Below are 15,869 nucleotides of genomic sequence, written 5' to 3'. Positions count from 1 at the left end.
CCCATAGCAACAGCCGTGTTAATTTGATCTTTACTTCTAATAACTCCATATTCGAGTGAGATCCACTAAACTGGCGGCTCAGACAGCATTGCAGTGCAGGGGCCAGCCAGTGACTTATGTAATTCCCCCTCTTAGCTGATATAGGTTGTTGGACCAGGGCAAGCTCTGCTACTCCATAACCTGCCAGAGTGTTAAAGGAAAACTTTACCCCCAAAATGAATACTTAAGCAACAGATAGTTTATATCATATTAAGTGGCATATTAAAGAATCTTACCAAACTGGTACATATATTTACTGTAAATATTACTGTATATAAATGTTGCCCTTTTACATCTGTTGCCTTAAACCACCATTTCATGATGGTCTGTGTGCTGCCTCAGAGATCACCTGACCAAAAATTCTGCAGCTCTAACTGTAACAGGAAGAAGTGTGGAAGCAAAAGACAGAACTCTGTCTGTTAATTGGCTCATGTGATCTAACATGTATGGTTTGTTTGTGTGCACCGTGAATCCTACGATTCTAGGGGGTGGCCCTTTTTATTTAGGATTACCCAATGGCACATACTACTAAAAAAGTATATTATTATGAAAATGGTTTATTTACCGTATATACCCGCGTATAAGCCGAGTTTTTCAGCACCCAAAATAAGCTGAAAAACGCTGCCTCGGTTTATACGCGGGTCAGTTAAAAAAAAATTACCTGTTTGACCGATTCGCGATGCGCATGACTGTTCCCTGCTGATCGCTGCGCTTCCGACCTGCAGCTGAGCTCTGACCTGCTTACGGGTAAAATCTTTGGCGCGTCTCTCTCTCGCTGTGTGCATTTGACATTGCGCATTTGCGCGATGAGCGATGCGCGTGACTCTTCCAGCTATTAACTACTTATGTCCCAAGGCGTTGCCTAGTTTGCATATTTAGTATGACGCAAGAGCTGAGTGCGTGCCAGAAGATGGCCGCCCTCCTACCATCCCTCCTGCATGTAGTGCTGTGGAAAGCAGGCACCATTTCAAACAGACACAGTGATCCAAGTGTGGAAGCCTGCAAAACAGGGAAAAGGGTGCAAAGTGCAAAAAAAAAACGGCCAAAGCACTTTGCAAGCCATGCTTAGTAAATGAGCCTACTGAGTTTTATGTATTCAAAATTCATATAAATACTTTTAAAAAAATGTCACATTAATTATTACAATTGCAGACACCCCTTTTAAAGGAAAATACTATGAACATAGCACCATACATTCATTTACCTGGGTTAACATCATAACATTACTGAAATAATTGGCTGCCCCCCCCTTAGCTATCTGTATAACAGAGCATTCTGTCCCAGTGGCTGCACAGATCCTATCTGATCCCCATTGTAAGCAGCAGTCCTGTCCTGCTTTATGGCAGCTGAGATTCTAGCTATCTGTATAACAGAACATTCTGTCCCAGTGGCTGCGCAGATCCTATCTGATCCCCATTGTTAGCAGCAGTCCTGTCCTGCTTTATGGCAGCTGAGATTCTAGCTATCTGTATAACAGAACATTCTGTCCCAGTGGCTGCGCAGATCCTATCTGATCCCCATTGTAAGCAGCAGTCCTGTCCTGCTTTATGGCAGCTGAGATTCTAGCTATCTGTATCAGGGCCGCCATCAGGGGGGGACAGGGGGGACAAGCGTACCGGGCCCGGGCATGAAGGGGGGCCCGGCAGCGCTGCATTTTTTTGAAGATCCGGGCCCCCCTTACGAGCGCCCGAGCCGTACGTCTTGCCTCTTCAGTGCCGAATGCGGAAGTGCCGAAAAGCCGAAGCCGATGCGACGAAAAGACCCGAAGTCACGGAAAAAGCCGAAGTCCCGAAGTCACGAAGCGCCGAAAAGACCCGAAGTCACGAAAACAGCCGAAGCCGAAGTCCTGAAGCGGTGAAAAGACCCGAAGTCACGAAAGGAGGCGAAGTTGAAGTACTGAAGCCATGAGTTCAATTCTACTGAACACCAGTTTGTGTTTTTTTTTTTTTTAATCCCCTGGCCACCAATGTATTATTTTAATATTCTATAGGCCCCTGCCACCAATCTTTTTTTAAAACTTTTGTTTTTGGGGCCCCAATTTTTTTTTTAACTCGTAAGGGGCCCCTTGCCACCATTGTTTTTTTTGGGGTTTTTTTTTTAAAAAAAAATTAATTTTCTTTTTGGTGGCCCCAAATTTTTTTAACTTGTAAGGGGGCCCCTGCCACCAGTTTTTTTTTTTTTCAAAAAAAAATTTTTTTTTTAAATTTTTTTTGGGGCCCCAATTTGTTTTTAACTTGTAAGGGGGCCCCTGCCGCCAATGTTTTTTTTTTTTCAAAAAATAAATTTTTTTTCAAATTTTTTTTGGGGCCCCAATCTGTTTTTAACTTAGAAGGGGGCCCCTGCCACCAATGTTTGTTTATTTTTTAGTTTTTTTTACATTTTTTTTTGTTGGGGCCCCAAGTTTTTTTTAACAATTTTTTTTATAAGGGGGCCCTGACCATCAATAGCTTTTTACAACTTGTGTGGGGGGGGGGGTTACTTTTTTAGCGCTGATGTCTGTGTGGTCTTTTAACTGCGATGTGGGCGGGATATGGGGCGGAGCTTGGTCGTCAGTGTGGGCGGGGCCCAGGGGGCCCCAAAAATTTTGTTGTACGGGGCCCCGTGATTTCTAATGGCGGCCCTGATCTGTATAACAGAACATTCTGTCCCAGTGGCTGCACAGATCCTATCTGATCCCCATTGTAAGCAGCAGTCCTGTCCTGCTTTATGGCAGCTGAGATTCTAGCTATCTGTATAACAGAACATTCTGTCCCAGTGGCTGCACAGATCCTATCTGATCCCCATTATAAGCAGCAGTCCTGCCTGGCTTTTTGGTAACACACATTAAAGGCTTGTGTCTATAGCATAGCCATGTAAGGGGTGAGTTTCTCTAGTTGGCAACCAGTGATACATTAGGAAATTCCTAACCACCAACTGAATTCATAAATATATACCGTACATGGGCTGTTTTATAAGGTTTTTTTACTGTATATATGGGGGGACTGACTTTTTTTTTTATCCTGTTAGAAATGGATACCGATACCGCTAATCCTAGACCAAAACAAAAACGCAGGTCATACGAAGCTAGTTTCAAACTGAAGGTTGTGTCAAGAGCAGAAGAAAGCAATAACAGTATTGCAAGTAGGGAATTTTGTGTTGATGAAAAACAAGTGAGGGAGTGGCGGAAAATGAAGGCTGACTTGGAAAAGATCCCAAAGGCTAAAAAAGCTCGACGTGGTTCAACAACTTCTTATGGGGCTTTAGAGATTGAATTGCATAAATGGGTTATGGAGTGTCGTCAAAATGGTTACTGCGTAACACGCATGGGAATTCGCTTACGTGCCCTTCAAATGGCTAAGGATGACAAATATAAAGTACCAGGCATTGAAAATTTTGTTGCGTCAGCAGGATGGTGTACCCGCTTCATGAATAGGTTTGACCTATGTTTGCGACAGAGAACAAAGATTTCACAGAAGTTGCCGCAAGACCTTGAAGAAAAAGTGATGTCATTCCAATCATTCATCATAAAACAAAGAAGGATTCATAACTATGACCTGGGAAATATTGGGAATATGGATGAAACACCTATGACTTTTGATCTTCCAAGCAACAGAACTGTGGCAAGTTTAGGAGACAAAACTATTTTCCTCAGAACCACAGGAAATGAAAAAAATCATTTCACAGTTGTTCTGTCATGTTTGGCTGATGGAACAAAGCTGCGGCCTGTCATTATTTTTAAAAGAAAGACCTTGCCTAAAAAGGTAAAATTCCCACCAAAAATTACAGTGCGTGCACATGTTAAAGGCTGGATGGATGCAGACGGAACAAAAAAATGGCTGGAAGAAATTTGGAATGCACGACCAGGAGCAGCCTTAAAAAAGAAACCATCATTGCTAGTTTGGGATATGTTCAGAGCCCACACATCTGATGACATAAAACAATTGGCAAAGTTTTCTCAAGTTACTTTGGCTGTTATTCCAGGTGGGCTTACATCTGTATTACAGCCCCTCGATGTGTCTTTAAATAAACCTTTCAAAGACCGTGTGCGAAAGATGTGGCATGAATGGATGTCATCTGGTCAAGCTAAACTGACAAAAGCTGGAAATCTAACAAAGCCTGACATTGAATTAATAGCAAAGTGGGTTCGAGATGCATGGGAAGATATTCCAGAGGACATGGTGCAACGCGCCTTCCAGAAATGTGGCATTAGTAATGCTTTGGATGGCAGTGAAGACTGCGCATTGTATGAGAATGACAGCAGTGATAGTGATGCCTGCGAACTCAATGATGATGACAATGTCATCCTCACACCAGCTGAAATTGAAGCTCTGTTTGGAGAAACAGATGATGAGGAGGAATCCAGTTTTGAAGGATTTTAACTTTTTGTGATTTAACTTGGTTGCTGATTGAGCTCAGGTGGTTGTACTTTTAAAGTATCATTGTTGATACCATATTGACCCTTTCTTCACTTACAGAGTTACAGTAGTTTACTGTTTTTATTTGAAATAAAACCATATTCAAAAACATTTAACCCACTCATGCCTCAATTTTTGATTATTGAAACTTACCAGTAGCTGCTGCATTTCTCACCCTAGGCTTATACGCGAGTCAATAAGTTTTCCCAGTTTTTGTAGCTAAAATTAGGTACCTCGGCTTATACACGGGTCGGCTTATACACGAGTATATACGGTACATGAAGCAGGGTTTTACATATGAGCTGTTTTATGCAATATCTTTTTATAGAGACCTATATTGTTCAGTTTTCCTTTAAAATTCTCCTTATCCCATATAACAATATGAATGTAGGCACAGACATAGAATAAAGGGTCTCTGGTAATGCAGATTGAGGCCTCTATCTGGAGGTTGCAGAGACATCCAATTACAAACCCCAGCCTCTCTTAATCCTACAACTCTGGGTGTTGCAGGTCAGAAGAACTTTATCTTCTGTTGCCTCATCTGCAGGAAAGTGCTTTATTCAGTGGTTCTCTTCCACTAAATGCATCACTGGGTGACCCTATTAACAGCCCGACCAGTTGCTATTGCTTCCTTGTTGTCCCAACTTTCTTTCATTTTCCCTCATTATTGCCTTTTCCCTTTTTTTCTCAATATTCCCATTTCCCTCACTATTAGTAATCATTAGCCATTCTTTATATTTCTGTAACATATTCTTCTTTATTTTAGGACCTGCTGACAAGACACAAATTGATGGTATCAGAATTTCTAGAGCAGAATTACGACAGAGTAAGTAAAAACAATCTTTGGAATTGGCCATAGGGAGCGGATTAAATGTACACCAATAGATCTTCATTTGCAAAGCGCGGTCATTTATACATTAGTAGTGCAGGCAGCGGTTGGACAACAGTGCATTAGGCAAAACAAATAGAGAAATATCACGGATAAAGTGAGTCAGGCAGCCCCTGTCCTACAGACCTTACATTATAACAATATGTTCTTGTCGATGCTTCATTTCAGTAGAGTGCTAAAAAATATAAATGGGATATTTCATTACTTATTTATATTTTTGTAGCGTTGTGGTTGGAGTGACAACATGATCTCTACCTGTACTTGCCTTCTGGAATCCAACTAGCTGTCAGTCTGTAAATGGAAACTGGCATTAAAGGTGTTGTTCACCTTTGCATTAATTTTGAGTATGATGTAGAGAGGGATATTCTGAGACAATTTGCAATTGGTTTTCATTTTTATGATTTGTGGTTTTTGAGTGCAGCTTTTTCTTCAGCAGCTCTCCAGTTTCAAGCATCTGGTTGCTAGGGTTCAAATTACCCTAGCAACCCTGCATTGATTTGAATAAGAGACTGGAATATGAATGGGAGAGGCCTGAATAGAAAGATAGTAATAAAAAGTAGCAATAACAACTACATTTGAAAGCTAAGAGTCAGAAGAAGGCAAATAATTCAAAAACTGTAAAAAAAATAAATAATGATGGCTAATTGAAAAGTTGCTTAGAATAAGCCATTCTGTAACATACTAAAAGTTAACATAAAGGTGGGCCACCTCTTTAATATATGCACGAGACCAAGTTGTCAACATGACATCTTCACTTTACAGCTGAACAGCAAGCTCTGCATAAGGAAAGGCAGTTGAGCTGCTGATAGTGGAGTAGAAGCAGCTAATTCAGTGAGCCTGGGTGTAGAGACAGAATGATAACCAAAAATATTTGAAAAAAAGTGTTTATATCAAGTTGTGGTATAAGTTTTGAATGATGAGTAAGAGAAGGTTATGTTCTTCCATCTTAGTAATATGCTTTGTTCCAAGTCCAACACTGTGACTCTGTACTCACCGCAGTGTGAATGTGCACAGAGTCAGCACAAGCTAATATTAGTATTTGTATTACCACAACAGCTTAGCACAACAACAACACAACAGCTTAACAGCATTCTGCAAAACCCCTGGGGATGGAGCAAACTGCAAGTTCATCACTGCTGGCACCTGCCTGTTCATTCATTTGGCTTGCTCCTCTAGCATCCAAAAGTAACATGCACTGGAAATTTACCAATTGTAATGAAATGCTAATCATAAAGGCTTTCTCGGTCAGGGCTCAGTCAATGTAGGAAATCTGTGGCCCCTGACCAATGTCCAAATAGTGGTTCATGGCCTACTGCTATTGAATGGATCTGTTATTAAACAGTAGAAGGGGCCCAAGTTGAACAGCTCTTGTGTTAAATGCTAAAAAAAAAATAACAATTATCCTACAATGGCATATATTTGATTTTTCACAAAAAAGCAGCCCTGGGGCTACCCTAAGATAATGTATATTCTGAATTTAAAAAAATGCAGTGGTGATAGAAATGTGAAACAGCAGGGATTGATCTAGCAATGAGCCCTGTAATTTGAAGTATAGTATCCCTTATGTGGAAACCCATTATCCAGAAAGCTTGGAATTACAGGAAGGTCATTTCCCATAGACTCCTATTTTAATCAAATAATTAGAAAGGTCAATATATATTTCCTCTTTCTCTGTAATAATACACAGTAGCTTGTACTTGATTCCAAGAACGATATACTGTAATAAATACTGTGTAAAAACAGCCCCATGGAGTTTATTTAATGTTTTAATGTTTTAGTGTTTTTAGTGTTATTAATGTTTAGAAGTATGGAGATTCAAATTACAGAAAGATCTGGAAAACGGCAAGTCCCAAGAATTCTGGATGGCCGGTTCCATACCTGTATATTAAAAAAATTAAATTATAGCAAAATAGCTTCTTGTTAGTTCTCCCACACTCTGTAGCAGCAGCAGCTTATATTTCATGGCATGACTTTTGGGCCATTGAAACACATAGCACTCTTGTTTCCTCTCCCACACCTAAATGCAGAGATTTCAATTTTTCCACATTAAAATGTATATTTGGACACTTTGTGGCCCTTGAGGAGGCGATGATAAAATGTTATGCATACGGTTGCACTTTCCAGTGACTGATAAGAGTTTCTGTTCCTGCCAGTTGGTCTTCTCAAAGGTGTGATTGAATTTCAGGATCATATGATCATTTCTCCATACCCCAAATGTATCTGGGGTTAAACCCTCTGGCAGTAGTTTTGCCACCATTCCGGTTTTCACCCAGACAGCCTGGTTTTTGGAAGGGCTGTTCGGGTGAAAACTGTCTTTCTGGATTTCCAAATTAGGAAATCCAGACAGGACATTAATGTAAATGGCATGGCAATCAGCTAATTGCCACATCACAAGTCCTGCCCCTGACATCATCAGCCATGCCCCTACAGCATTGGTACCACCTCCTACATCACCTGGCCCGCCCCCTACGTCACCCACCCCGCCCCCTGCCCGGAGTTGGGCAAACAGAAAAGTGGCAAACCTATCCGGCAATAAGTTTAATGCAAGTGAGGGCTAACTCATGATAATTCCGAACTATATGAACTGGAGATCTAAGGGCTCATTTACAGACATAAACGCTAAATTGTCCAACCAGTCAACAAAGATCTGATTAGTTGGCTTGGGCAGCTGCACCAGTACAGTTTTGCACCTATCTTTGCATCAGCTCCCAGACATTATAAAAGCTTTGTATTCAGAGGAAATGTGTTGGGTGTATAATGTGATCATAAATGACTGGAAATAACCTGATTATTAACATTTTTCTAGATATTTAACGAATATGAAAAGCTTCTTCACTCCGAGAACTACGTGACGAAGAGACAGTCCCTTAAGGTAAAGGTTATACAATCTCTATCAATACATGAATAAGGATGTTGTGCTTTTAGCCCCAGGGAAGCCCCTTATGATATAAGCACTGGACTTTCTACTGCATGACCAGTTATTATTACTGTGGGAGTATGCCTGCCTCTGCACGCTCACACATATACACACATATACACATTGTATTAGAAAGGAATATGAAAGCAGAGTAACAACTGTGTGCCCTCCAATAGGGGCACAGCAGCCCCACCACCACCCACCTGCACAAACGCAACCTCCACTCCTCAGCCACTCATGTTGGAATGGATAAAAGCGCAGGGAAGAGGGGATATCTTAGAACTATAGAGAAGCAGATCCTGTAGTCCGGGCCCACCTTTCCCTCCCTTACGCCTCCCCAACCACATACATGTGCAGTATGAACCAGAGCTGCGCTGATAAGGTCACAGTTTGAAGATCAGAATTAATGTGCAGACTTTTTCTTGATTAAAAAATATATATATTTTGAAGCAGTGCAGTTTGTGCCTAAAGGTGACCATAGACGCACAGATAATATCGTATCAAACTAATTTTTGTACGATATTCGGTGCGTGTATGGTGGATAAAGAGCCGACCAATATCGGCAGAAGACTTGGATATTGGTCGGCTTGTCGATCGGGCTGGATGTAAAATTTTGATCGGGTGCCTTTGAAGGAACCCAAACATCGGCCATTGTTAGTGCTGAATTGTCAGATACAGGTAGAATTCTATTGTTTCTACTTGTATATCTGACGATTCAGCTCTACACGTGTGTATTGAAACAAACTATCTTTCTCGGAAAGATCTTTTTCAAGAAAGATCATAATTGTTAAGTCTATGGCCACCTTTAGGGTGAAGACACACAGAGCTACTAGTAGCAGCTACTTGTCACGGCTATAAAGTAGACAATTATTATAATTGGTTTTGCTAATGCACGTCTGTCAATGGCAGGATATTGTTTTGCCATTTTGTAGCTTTGAGAAGTAGCTGCTACTAGTAGTTGTGTGTATCTTCACCCTTAGATCTACAAGGACAAGTAGTTCATAGGGCTCATTTATCAACACTAGACAAATTTGCATCTGTGCAGTAAGCCATGCCCACAACCACTTGTCACTTTCATTGTTCTGCCTGCAGCTGCATGAGAAAATACTAATCACTGCCCAGGTACAAATTTGTCCAGCATTGATACGGGTCTGAATAACTTCTTCCTAGATTAGGGAAAAGTAACAGAAAAGGGAACAAATATGAATGTATCATGTAAGACCATTCATTGGCTGATGTAACCTAGCATGTGTGTTTGCTTTGTGTGTGAGTGATGGCAGATACTACTAGAAAGGTATACTTTTATAAAACAATTAAATGAAACAATGTTTTACATACAGGCAGTTTTGTGTGATATATGATTTATAGAGACCTGCAATTTCAGGGGTGTAGTTTCCCTTTAATGCTCATATGAGCATAATCCTTAGAGAAAATTAAAAGCAAAAGTGGATTCCTGTTTAATTCAGGCTGTTCATCATTGGCAGTAGTGATTGGCCAGAATCTCTTCCTTCTCATTTAATCAAAAGCAGTATATGCACCTTTCTGGCACACACTGCTTACACTTCAGCCATTTGGGGAAAAGCTTCTTACCATAAAAAACCAAACCCGGGGCTAAGTAAACAAGCCAGTTCTCTAGCAGACACTGTTTCTTGCTCTCCTCTATGTTTGAATAATGAGATGGAGCGATTTAAAAACAATTGTTTGAATGTAACCCTGTGAATATTTCCTTAGCTGCTGGGCGAGCTGATCCTGGACCGACACAACTTTTCCATTATGACGAAATACATAAGCAAGCCTGAAAATCTGAAGCTCATGATGAATCTGCTCCGTGATAAGAGCCCAAACATTCAGTTTGAAGCATTCCATGTGTTTAAGGTGAGTTACTGAGGCGCTCTGCTTCTGCCTTCTGTCAAGTAACAGAGAGAAAAGGCACATGGAAAGCGTTTATTATGGGAGCGTGAGGCAGTATGTGTGTTTATTACAGGCCTGTGACAATATCCCACATGTACACTATGGAAGCCCCTTGGGATTTTCACCTTTGAGTTAACTATTAGTACGATGTAGAGAGGGATATTCTGAGACAAGTTGCAATTCCTTTTTTATTATGTGTTTAGCTTTTTTATTCAGCAGCTTTACAGTTTCAGCAATCTGGTTGCTAGGGCCCAAATTACCCTAGCAACCACGCATTGATTTGAACCAACCATGCACTGATTCGAACAAAAGACTGGCGACTATTTGAAAAATTGCTTAGAATTAGCCATTCTATAACATACTAAAAGTTAACTTAAAGGTAAACCACCCCTTTGAGCTGCTCTGGAAATGAAAACTGTGAGGTTGTTTGTAAAGGACCTGGTGATTTCAGCCATTCTCTCATCTCCCTGTATCATTAAAGGAATTGTTCAGTGTGAAAATAAAAACTCGGTAAATAGGCTGTGCAACATAAAAAATTTTTCTAATATAGTTAATTAGCCAAAAATGTAACGTATAAAGGCTGAAGTGACTGGATGTCTAACATAATAGCCAGAACACTACTTCCTGCTTTTCAGCTCTCTAACTCTGAGTTAGTCAGGGGGGCCACATGGGACATAACTGTTCAGTGAGTTTGCAATTGATCCTCAGCATTTAGCTCAGATTCAAAAGGAACAGTTATGGCCCATGTGCCCCCCCCCAACTCTCTGATTGGTTACTGCCTGGTAACCAATCAGTGGAAACCAAGAGAGCTGTAAAGCAGGAAGTAGTGTTCTTGCTATTATGATAGACATCCAGTCACTCCAGCCTGTATACATTACATTTTTGGCTAACTAACTATATTAGAAACGTTTTTTATTTTGCACAGTCTACCTTATCTATTTACCCAGTTTTTATTTTTACACTGAACAATTCCTTTTAAAGGTAGTACAGTGGGGATGTCTGGCCTGAAGGCTTCCACATATGCCAAGCTCTAACCCCATGCATTCATCAGGGGCTGCATAGGATGATGGGAAACTGCAGTATACTGAAACTGGGTATCTTTGCACCTTACAACAGTTAATAACCATAAACCAAACTTCAGTATGCTACAATTAACAGTTTCATCAAACACAATGGAATAGAAAAGGGGCGGTTCACCTTTAAAGGAGTGGTTCACCTTTAAGTTAACTTTTAGTATGTTATAGAATGGCTAATTCTAAGCATCTTTTCAATTGGCTTTTTTATAGTTTTTGAATTATTTGCCTTTTACTTCTGACTCTTTCCAGCTTTCAAATGGGAGTCACTGCCCCCACCTAAAAAACAAATGCTCTGTAAGGCTACGAATATATTGTTAATGCTGCATTTTATTACAGCCTATTCAGGCCTCTCCTATTCATATTTCAGTCTCTTATTTAAATCAGTGAATGATGGCTAGCGTTGTTTGGACCCTAGCAACCAGATTGCTGAAACTGCAAACTGGAAAGCTGCTGAATAAAAAGCTAAATAACTCAAGAACCACAAATAATAAAAAATGAAATCCAACTGCAAATTGTCTCAGAATATTACTCTCTACATCATACTAAAAGTTAACTCAAAGATGAACAACCTCTTTAAGTTAAGTTAACTTTTAGTATGTTTTAGAATGGCTAATTCTAAGCAACTCTTCAATTGGTCTTCATTATTTATTTTTTATAGTTTTTAAGTAGGGAAGTACCGAATCCACTATTTTGCAAAAGATCGGGCCGAATACCTAATCCGAATTTGCAAATGCAAATTAGGCGTGGGAACGGGAAAACATTTTTACTTCCTTGTTTTACTTCCTTGTCATGCGATTTCCCTCCACCCCCTTAATTTGCATATGCAAATTAGGATTTGGCTTTGGTTCGGCCAGGCAGAAGGATTCGGCCAAATCCTGCTGAAAAAGGCTGAATCCTGGTTGAGTCCCGAACCGAATCATGGATTCGGTACATCCCTATTTTTAAGTTTTTCCCTTTTTTTCTGACTCTTTCCAGCTTTCAAATGGGGGTCACTGACCCCATCTAAAATCAAATGCTCTGTAAGCTAACAAATTTATTGTTATTGATATTTGTTTATTACTCCTCTTTCTATTCAGGGTAATGTGGACCCTAGAAAGCAGATTGCTGAAATTGCAAACTGGAGAGCTGCTGAATAAAAAGCTAAATTGCCAAAAACCACAAGAAATAAAAAAATGAAGACCAATTGCAAATTGTTTCAGAATATCACTCTCTACATCATACTAAAAGTAAATTTAAAGGTGAACAACCCCTTTCCGAGTGGAAGAGCAGTGTTTCCCCAGTGTATAGGTTTCCCAGCAGCCACTAAGCCTGCTCTTTCTATTGCTACAGCCCTGGATTAGCCTGTGCATCAGTGAAACAGTTTGGATGGTTCCTAGACTGCACAGCTGGGTTGTACCAAGTCCCATGCAGCGACATATGTTCTCCCCATGAATGAGTAATGCTCTTTCTTTTCCATTCCAGGTTTTTGTAGCAAATCCAAACAAAACTCAGCCAATCGTAGATATCCTGTTAAAAAACCAAACCAAGTTAATCGACTTCCTGAGCAGCTTTCAGAAGGAGCGAACAGACGACGAACAATTCACCGACGAGAAGAACTACTTAATCAAACAGATACGAGACTTAAAAAAGCCAACGCCATGAGGATTTCCTTTGCTTCTCCCCTTGACAAGTACCGGAGAGCATTAAATTGGGCGTTTTAAAGGCGTTGTCATGGCATTGTCTGTGCCTATGTTTTTTTCTTTCTACTTAGTTTATTAGCTGCCAAGAGTATACATGTTTTATATTAAAACTTCCAAAAAAAAAAAAAAAGACCAGCTTAAAAAAAAAAAAAAAAAAAAAGAAAGAAAAATCCTTCTTATTCAGGTCTGGGAGAATGGGAAAATTTAAAGTTGGGTATATGAGAAGCTTAAAGATATATTTCATTTTCCTCCTCGCACTGTAGGGAGCCCTGCTGATAGATCTCATTTCATTTGCTTCATTATTTAACTCATTTCACCTTTGCAGTTCAATGCACCAAGGAAGTCATTAGAGCAGTAAGTAAGAAACGCCCTGAACTCGCCATTTTTCTTCCCTTATAGCAATGGCTTTCCATTGTGCTGCGAAAATACATATAAGCTTAGCGGCAGGCCTTTCCTTTCTAGCTCAATAAATCTATTACTGTAGTGCAGACGGTTATCATTTAATGGTACTTTATGCTTATTATCCTTTAATGTTTTATTTAATAAAAGATCTTTAGTTGATAACGTTCTACTTAAGGATGGAGTCAGTGTACTGGGCTGAAGAGCTCTGCGTCGTTATTTCAAGGCTGCAAACACCTATCATTAACCTCTATCACTAGAGTTGCTGCCTTTTATGGGAAAAAATACCGGCCTTTCTATATATTTATCTTATATCCTTATTAATAACATTGGGATCAGCCATTATTTTTACCGGCCAGGCCAGTAAAATACCGGCCTGGTGGCAACCCTATCTATCACTTGGCTTCAATGTGCTACAAAGCCTCACGTTCTTATGACAAATTCTGCTTTTTGATTGGATCTGCTATTGGCAAAACTGAAGCAAAGTCTGGAGGCATAAAACCTAGAAAAGGCTTTAACGGTCTCAGTATTTGTCGACAACGCGCAGCCATCTTTCTCATTAGCAGAAGGAACCAGGCTTGATTATCATTCTCTTCTCACTGCAAATTAGCAATTACAAATAAAAAAGAATCGGCTGATGCGGGGATCTGCATCAAGCAAACTCATCCTCACTCCAGTATCTTAGCCAGATATACATTCTGGGGCTCTGCTATATAGTGAGCAGCAGTTGGCTCATCCAAAAGATGTTTAACTCTCATTCTAACAGGAATGTAACGTTGCTTATAGAATGGAGGAGATACCTAAGGACAGTTCCACTTATCTGTGTGTATACATATTTGTATTACCTAATTAGATAATTAGAATGACGCTGAAAGACAAATCTGGCTCCTGTATATTCGTAGCATTCAATAACATCGGTCCCCAACCTTTTTTGGAATGACCAGGGAGTGGGGGTCCAGCAGCAAGTTTGCATGCGATGCGTCCAATTGGTGGCCCAGTTTAGGAGTGTCTGCGGTCCGGTTCTGGGCTACGGCCTGGCGGTTGGGGACCCCTGTTCTATACTCTCTGTTGAGGATACTTTTTACCCTTATACAAGTAATTGTGTAGATTCTTCAGTTATGTTTAAAGGGTCAGTAACACCAAGAAATGCAAGTACACTCTATGAACTGAAGCAGTGGCATAAGTGGATGTTAATGGGCAGCAAATGAATGTTAGAGCTCGAGAAACCTTTCAGAAGTTGACCTAGTGCACCGATATGTACTGAAATGTTTAATTTGTTAGTCCCATTACACTCCTGGGTCCCCGTGTAGTCACAGGGTCTACACCCCCAAATACACATAGGGGCACATTTACTTAGGGTCGAATATCGAGGGTTAATTAACCCTCGATATTCGACTGTCGAAGTTAAATCCTTCGACGTCGTTCGATCAAATGATCTAAGGAATAACCGTTCGATCGAACGATTAAATCCTTCTAATTGAACGATTCGAAGGATTTTAATCCATCGATATAACGATTTTCCTTCTATCACAAATTGGCTAGAAAGCCTATGGGGACCTTCCCCATAGGCTAACATTGATGTTCGGTAGGTTTTAGGTGGCGAAGTAGGGGGTCGACGTTTTTTTAAAGAGACAGTACTTCGACTATCGAATGGTCGAATAGTCGAACGATTTTTAGTTTGAATCGTCCTTTACTTTCATTTTATAGGGATTTGTTTTACACACAAGTATGAACTGAGCTAAACTGACCAGACACTGAATAGACGGGGATTATTCATTTAGTTCATTTGTCCGCCCTGACTGAGCAGAAACATATAATAAACCCAGGACCAGATTAGCATTTGTACAAGTTCAGGATTTATTTCAAGTGACAAACCATTCTTTGTTGTCAATGGTTATTTAACCTTTACCCGTATTATGGGGTGAACTAGGAGATAGTGTCCCCTTTTTACCATTAGTAAACCATGGAGCGTTCCATGACTATATTCATGCTCTTTCTGTAAGGCAAGGGTTATCACACTTTTTGGGTTCAGGCTCCCCTTTATGTTCCAACATTTAGTTTGGACCCCCTTAGCTTGTAATGAGGTTACAGATAAAGAGAAACAAAATCTTATCAATCATCCTGCTAGATCCCTAAAATAAACGAAGAGAGTTATAAGTAAGTAAGCCAAATATTTCCCCAACTGACCTTCAGACTGGGCTCCCATAAATCAATCTGTAAATAGACATTTTAACAGGTCTTATTCAAGCTGACTTTTAAAGGATAAGAAAACTTTAAAAATAACCATGTAAAATTGATGAGGGGGCTATTCTAAGCACTTTTGCAAGGTACATTCATTATTTATTTATTTTTTAATTCCAAGATATTAAAGAGGAAACATGTACTATTAATATGAATGAATTTTGTTATAATAGCGCCACCTGCTGGTCATTTTCATACAAGTCTGACCACCAAGTAGTCAAGGAAGTTGTCAGGAGAAAGAAAGAGGCTGCTCTGATGTTTTTTTCTGCTTAGGAAAAAAAAATAGAAACCTTTCTCAAATCTTTCCTAAGCAGAAAAAACATC

General features: G+C 40.0%; 1 protein-coding gene across 5 annotated transcripts in view; it reads left to right on the top strand.

The window, feature by feature from the left end:
* The window catches only part of cab39l.S (calcium binding protein 39 like S homeolog), a 59,650-nt gene extending 46,184 nt beyond the window's left edge, over positions 1–13,466 (top strand). For all 5 annotated transcript variants that reach the window (XM_018250183.2, XM_018250186.2, XM_041584479.1 and 2 more), the window contains exons 6-9: positions 5,200–5,259; positions 8,129–8,194; positions 9,971–10,114; positions 12,688–13,466. In XM_018250183.2, the coding sequence (XP_018105672.1) occupies positions 5,200–5,259; positions 8,129–8,194; positions 9,971–10,114; positions 12,688–12,867 (450 nt within the window). In that variant the 3' untranslated portion in view covers positions 12,868–13,466. The remainder of the gene's footprint in view (positions 1–5,199; positions 5,260–8,128; positions 8,195–9,970; positions 10,115–12,687) is intronic.
* The last annotated feature ends 2,403 nt before the right edge of the window (positions 13,467–15,869 follow it).

This window comes from Xenopus laevis, chromosome 2S (assembly GCF_017654675.1).
Source record: "Xenopus laevis strain J_2021 chromosome 2S, Xenopus_laevis_v10.1, whole genome shotgun sequence".
NCBI lineage: Eukaryota > Metazoa > Chordata > Amphibia > Anura > Pipidae > Xenopus > Xenopus laevis.
The sequence above is the reverse complement of the archived record's forward strand: the minus strand, read 5'-3'. Positions and strand labels throughout refer to the sequence as shown.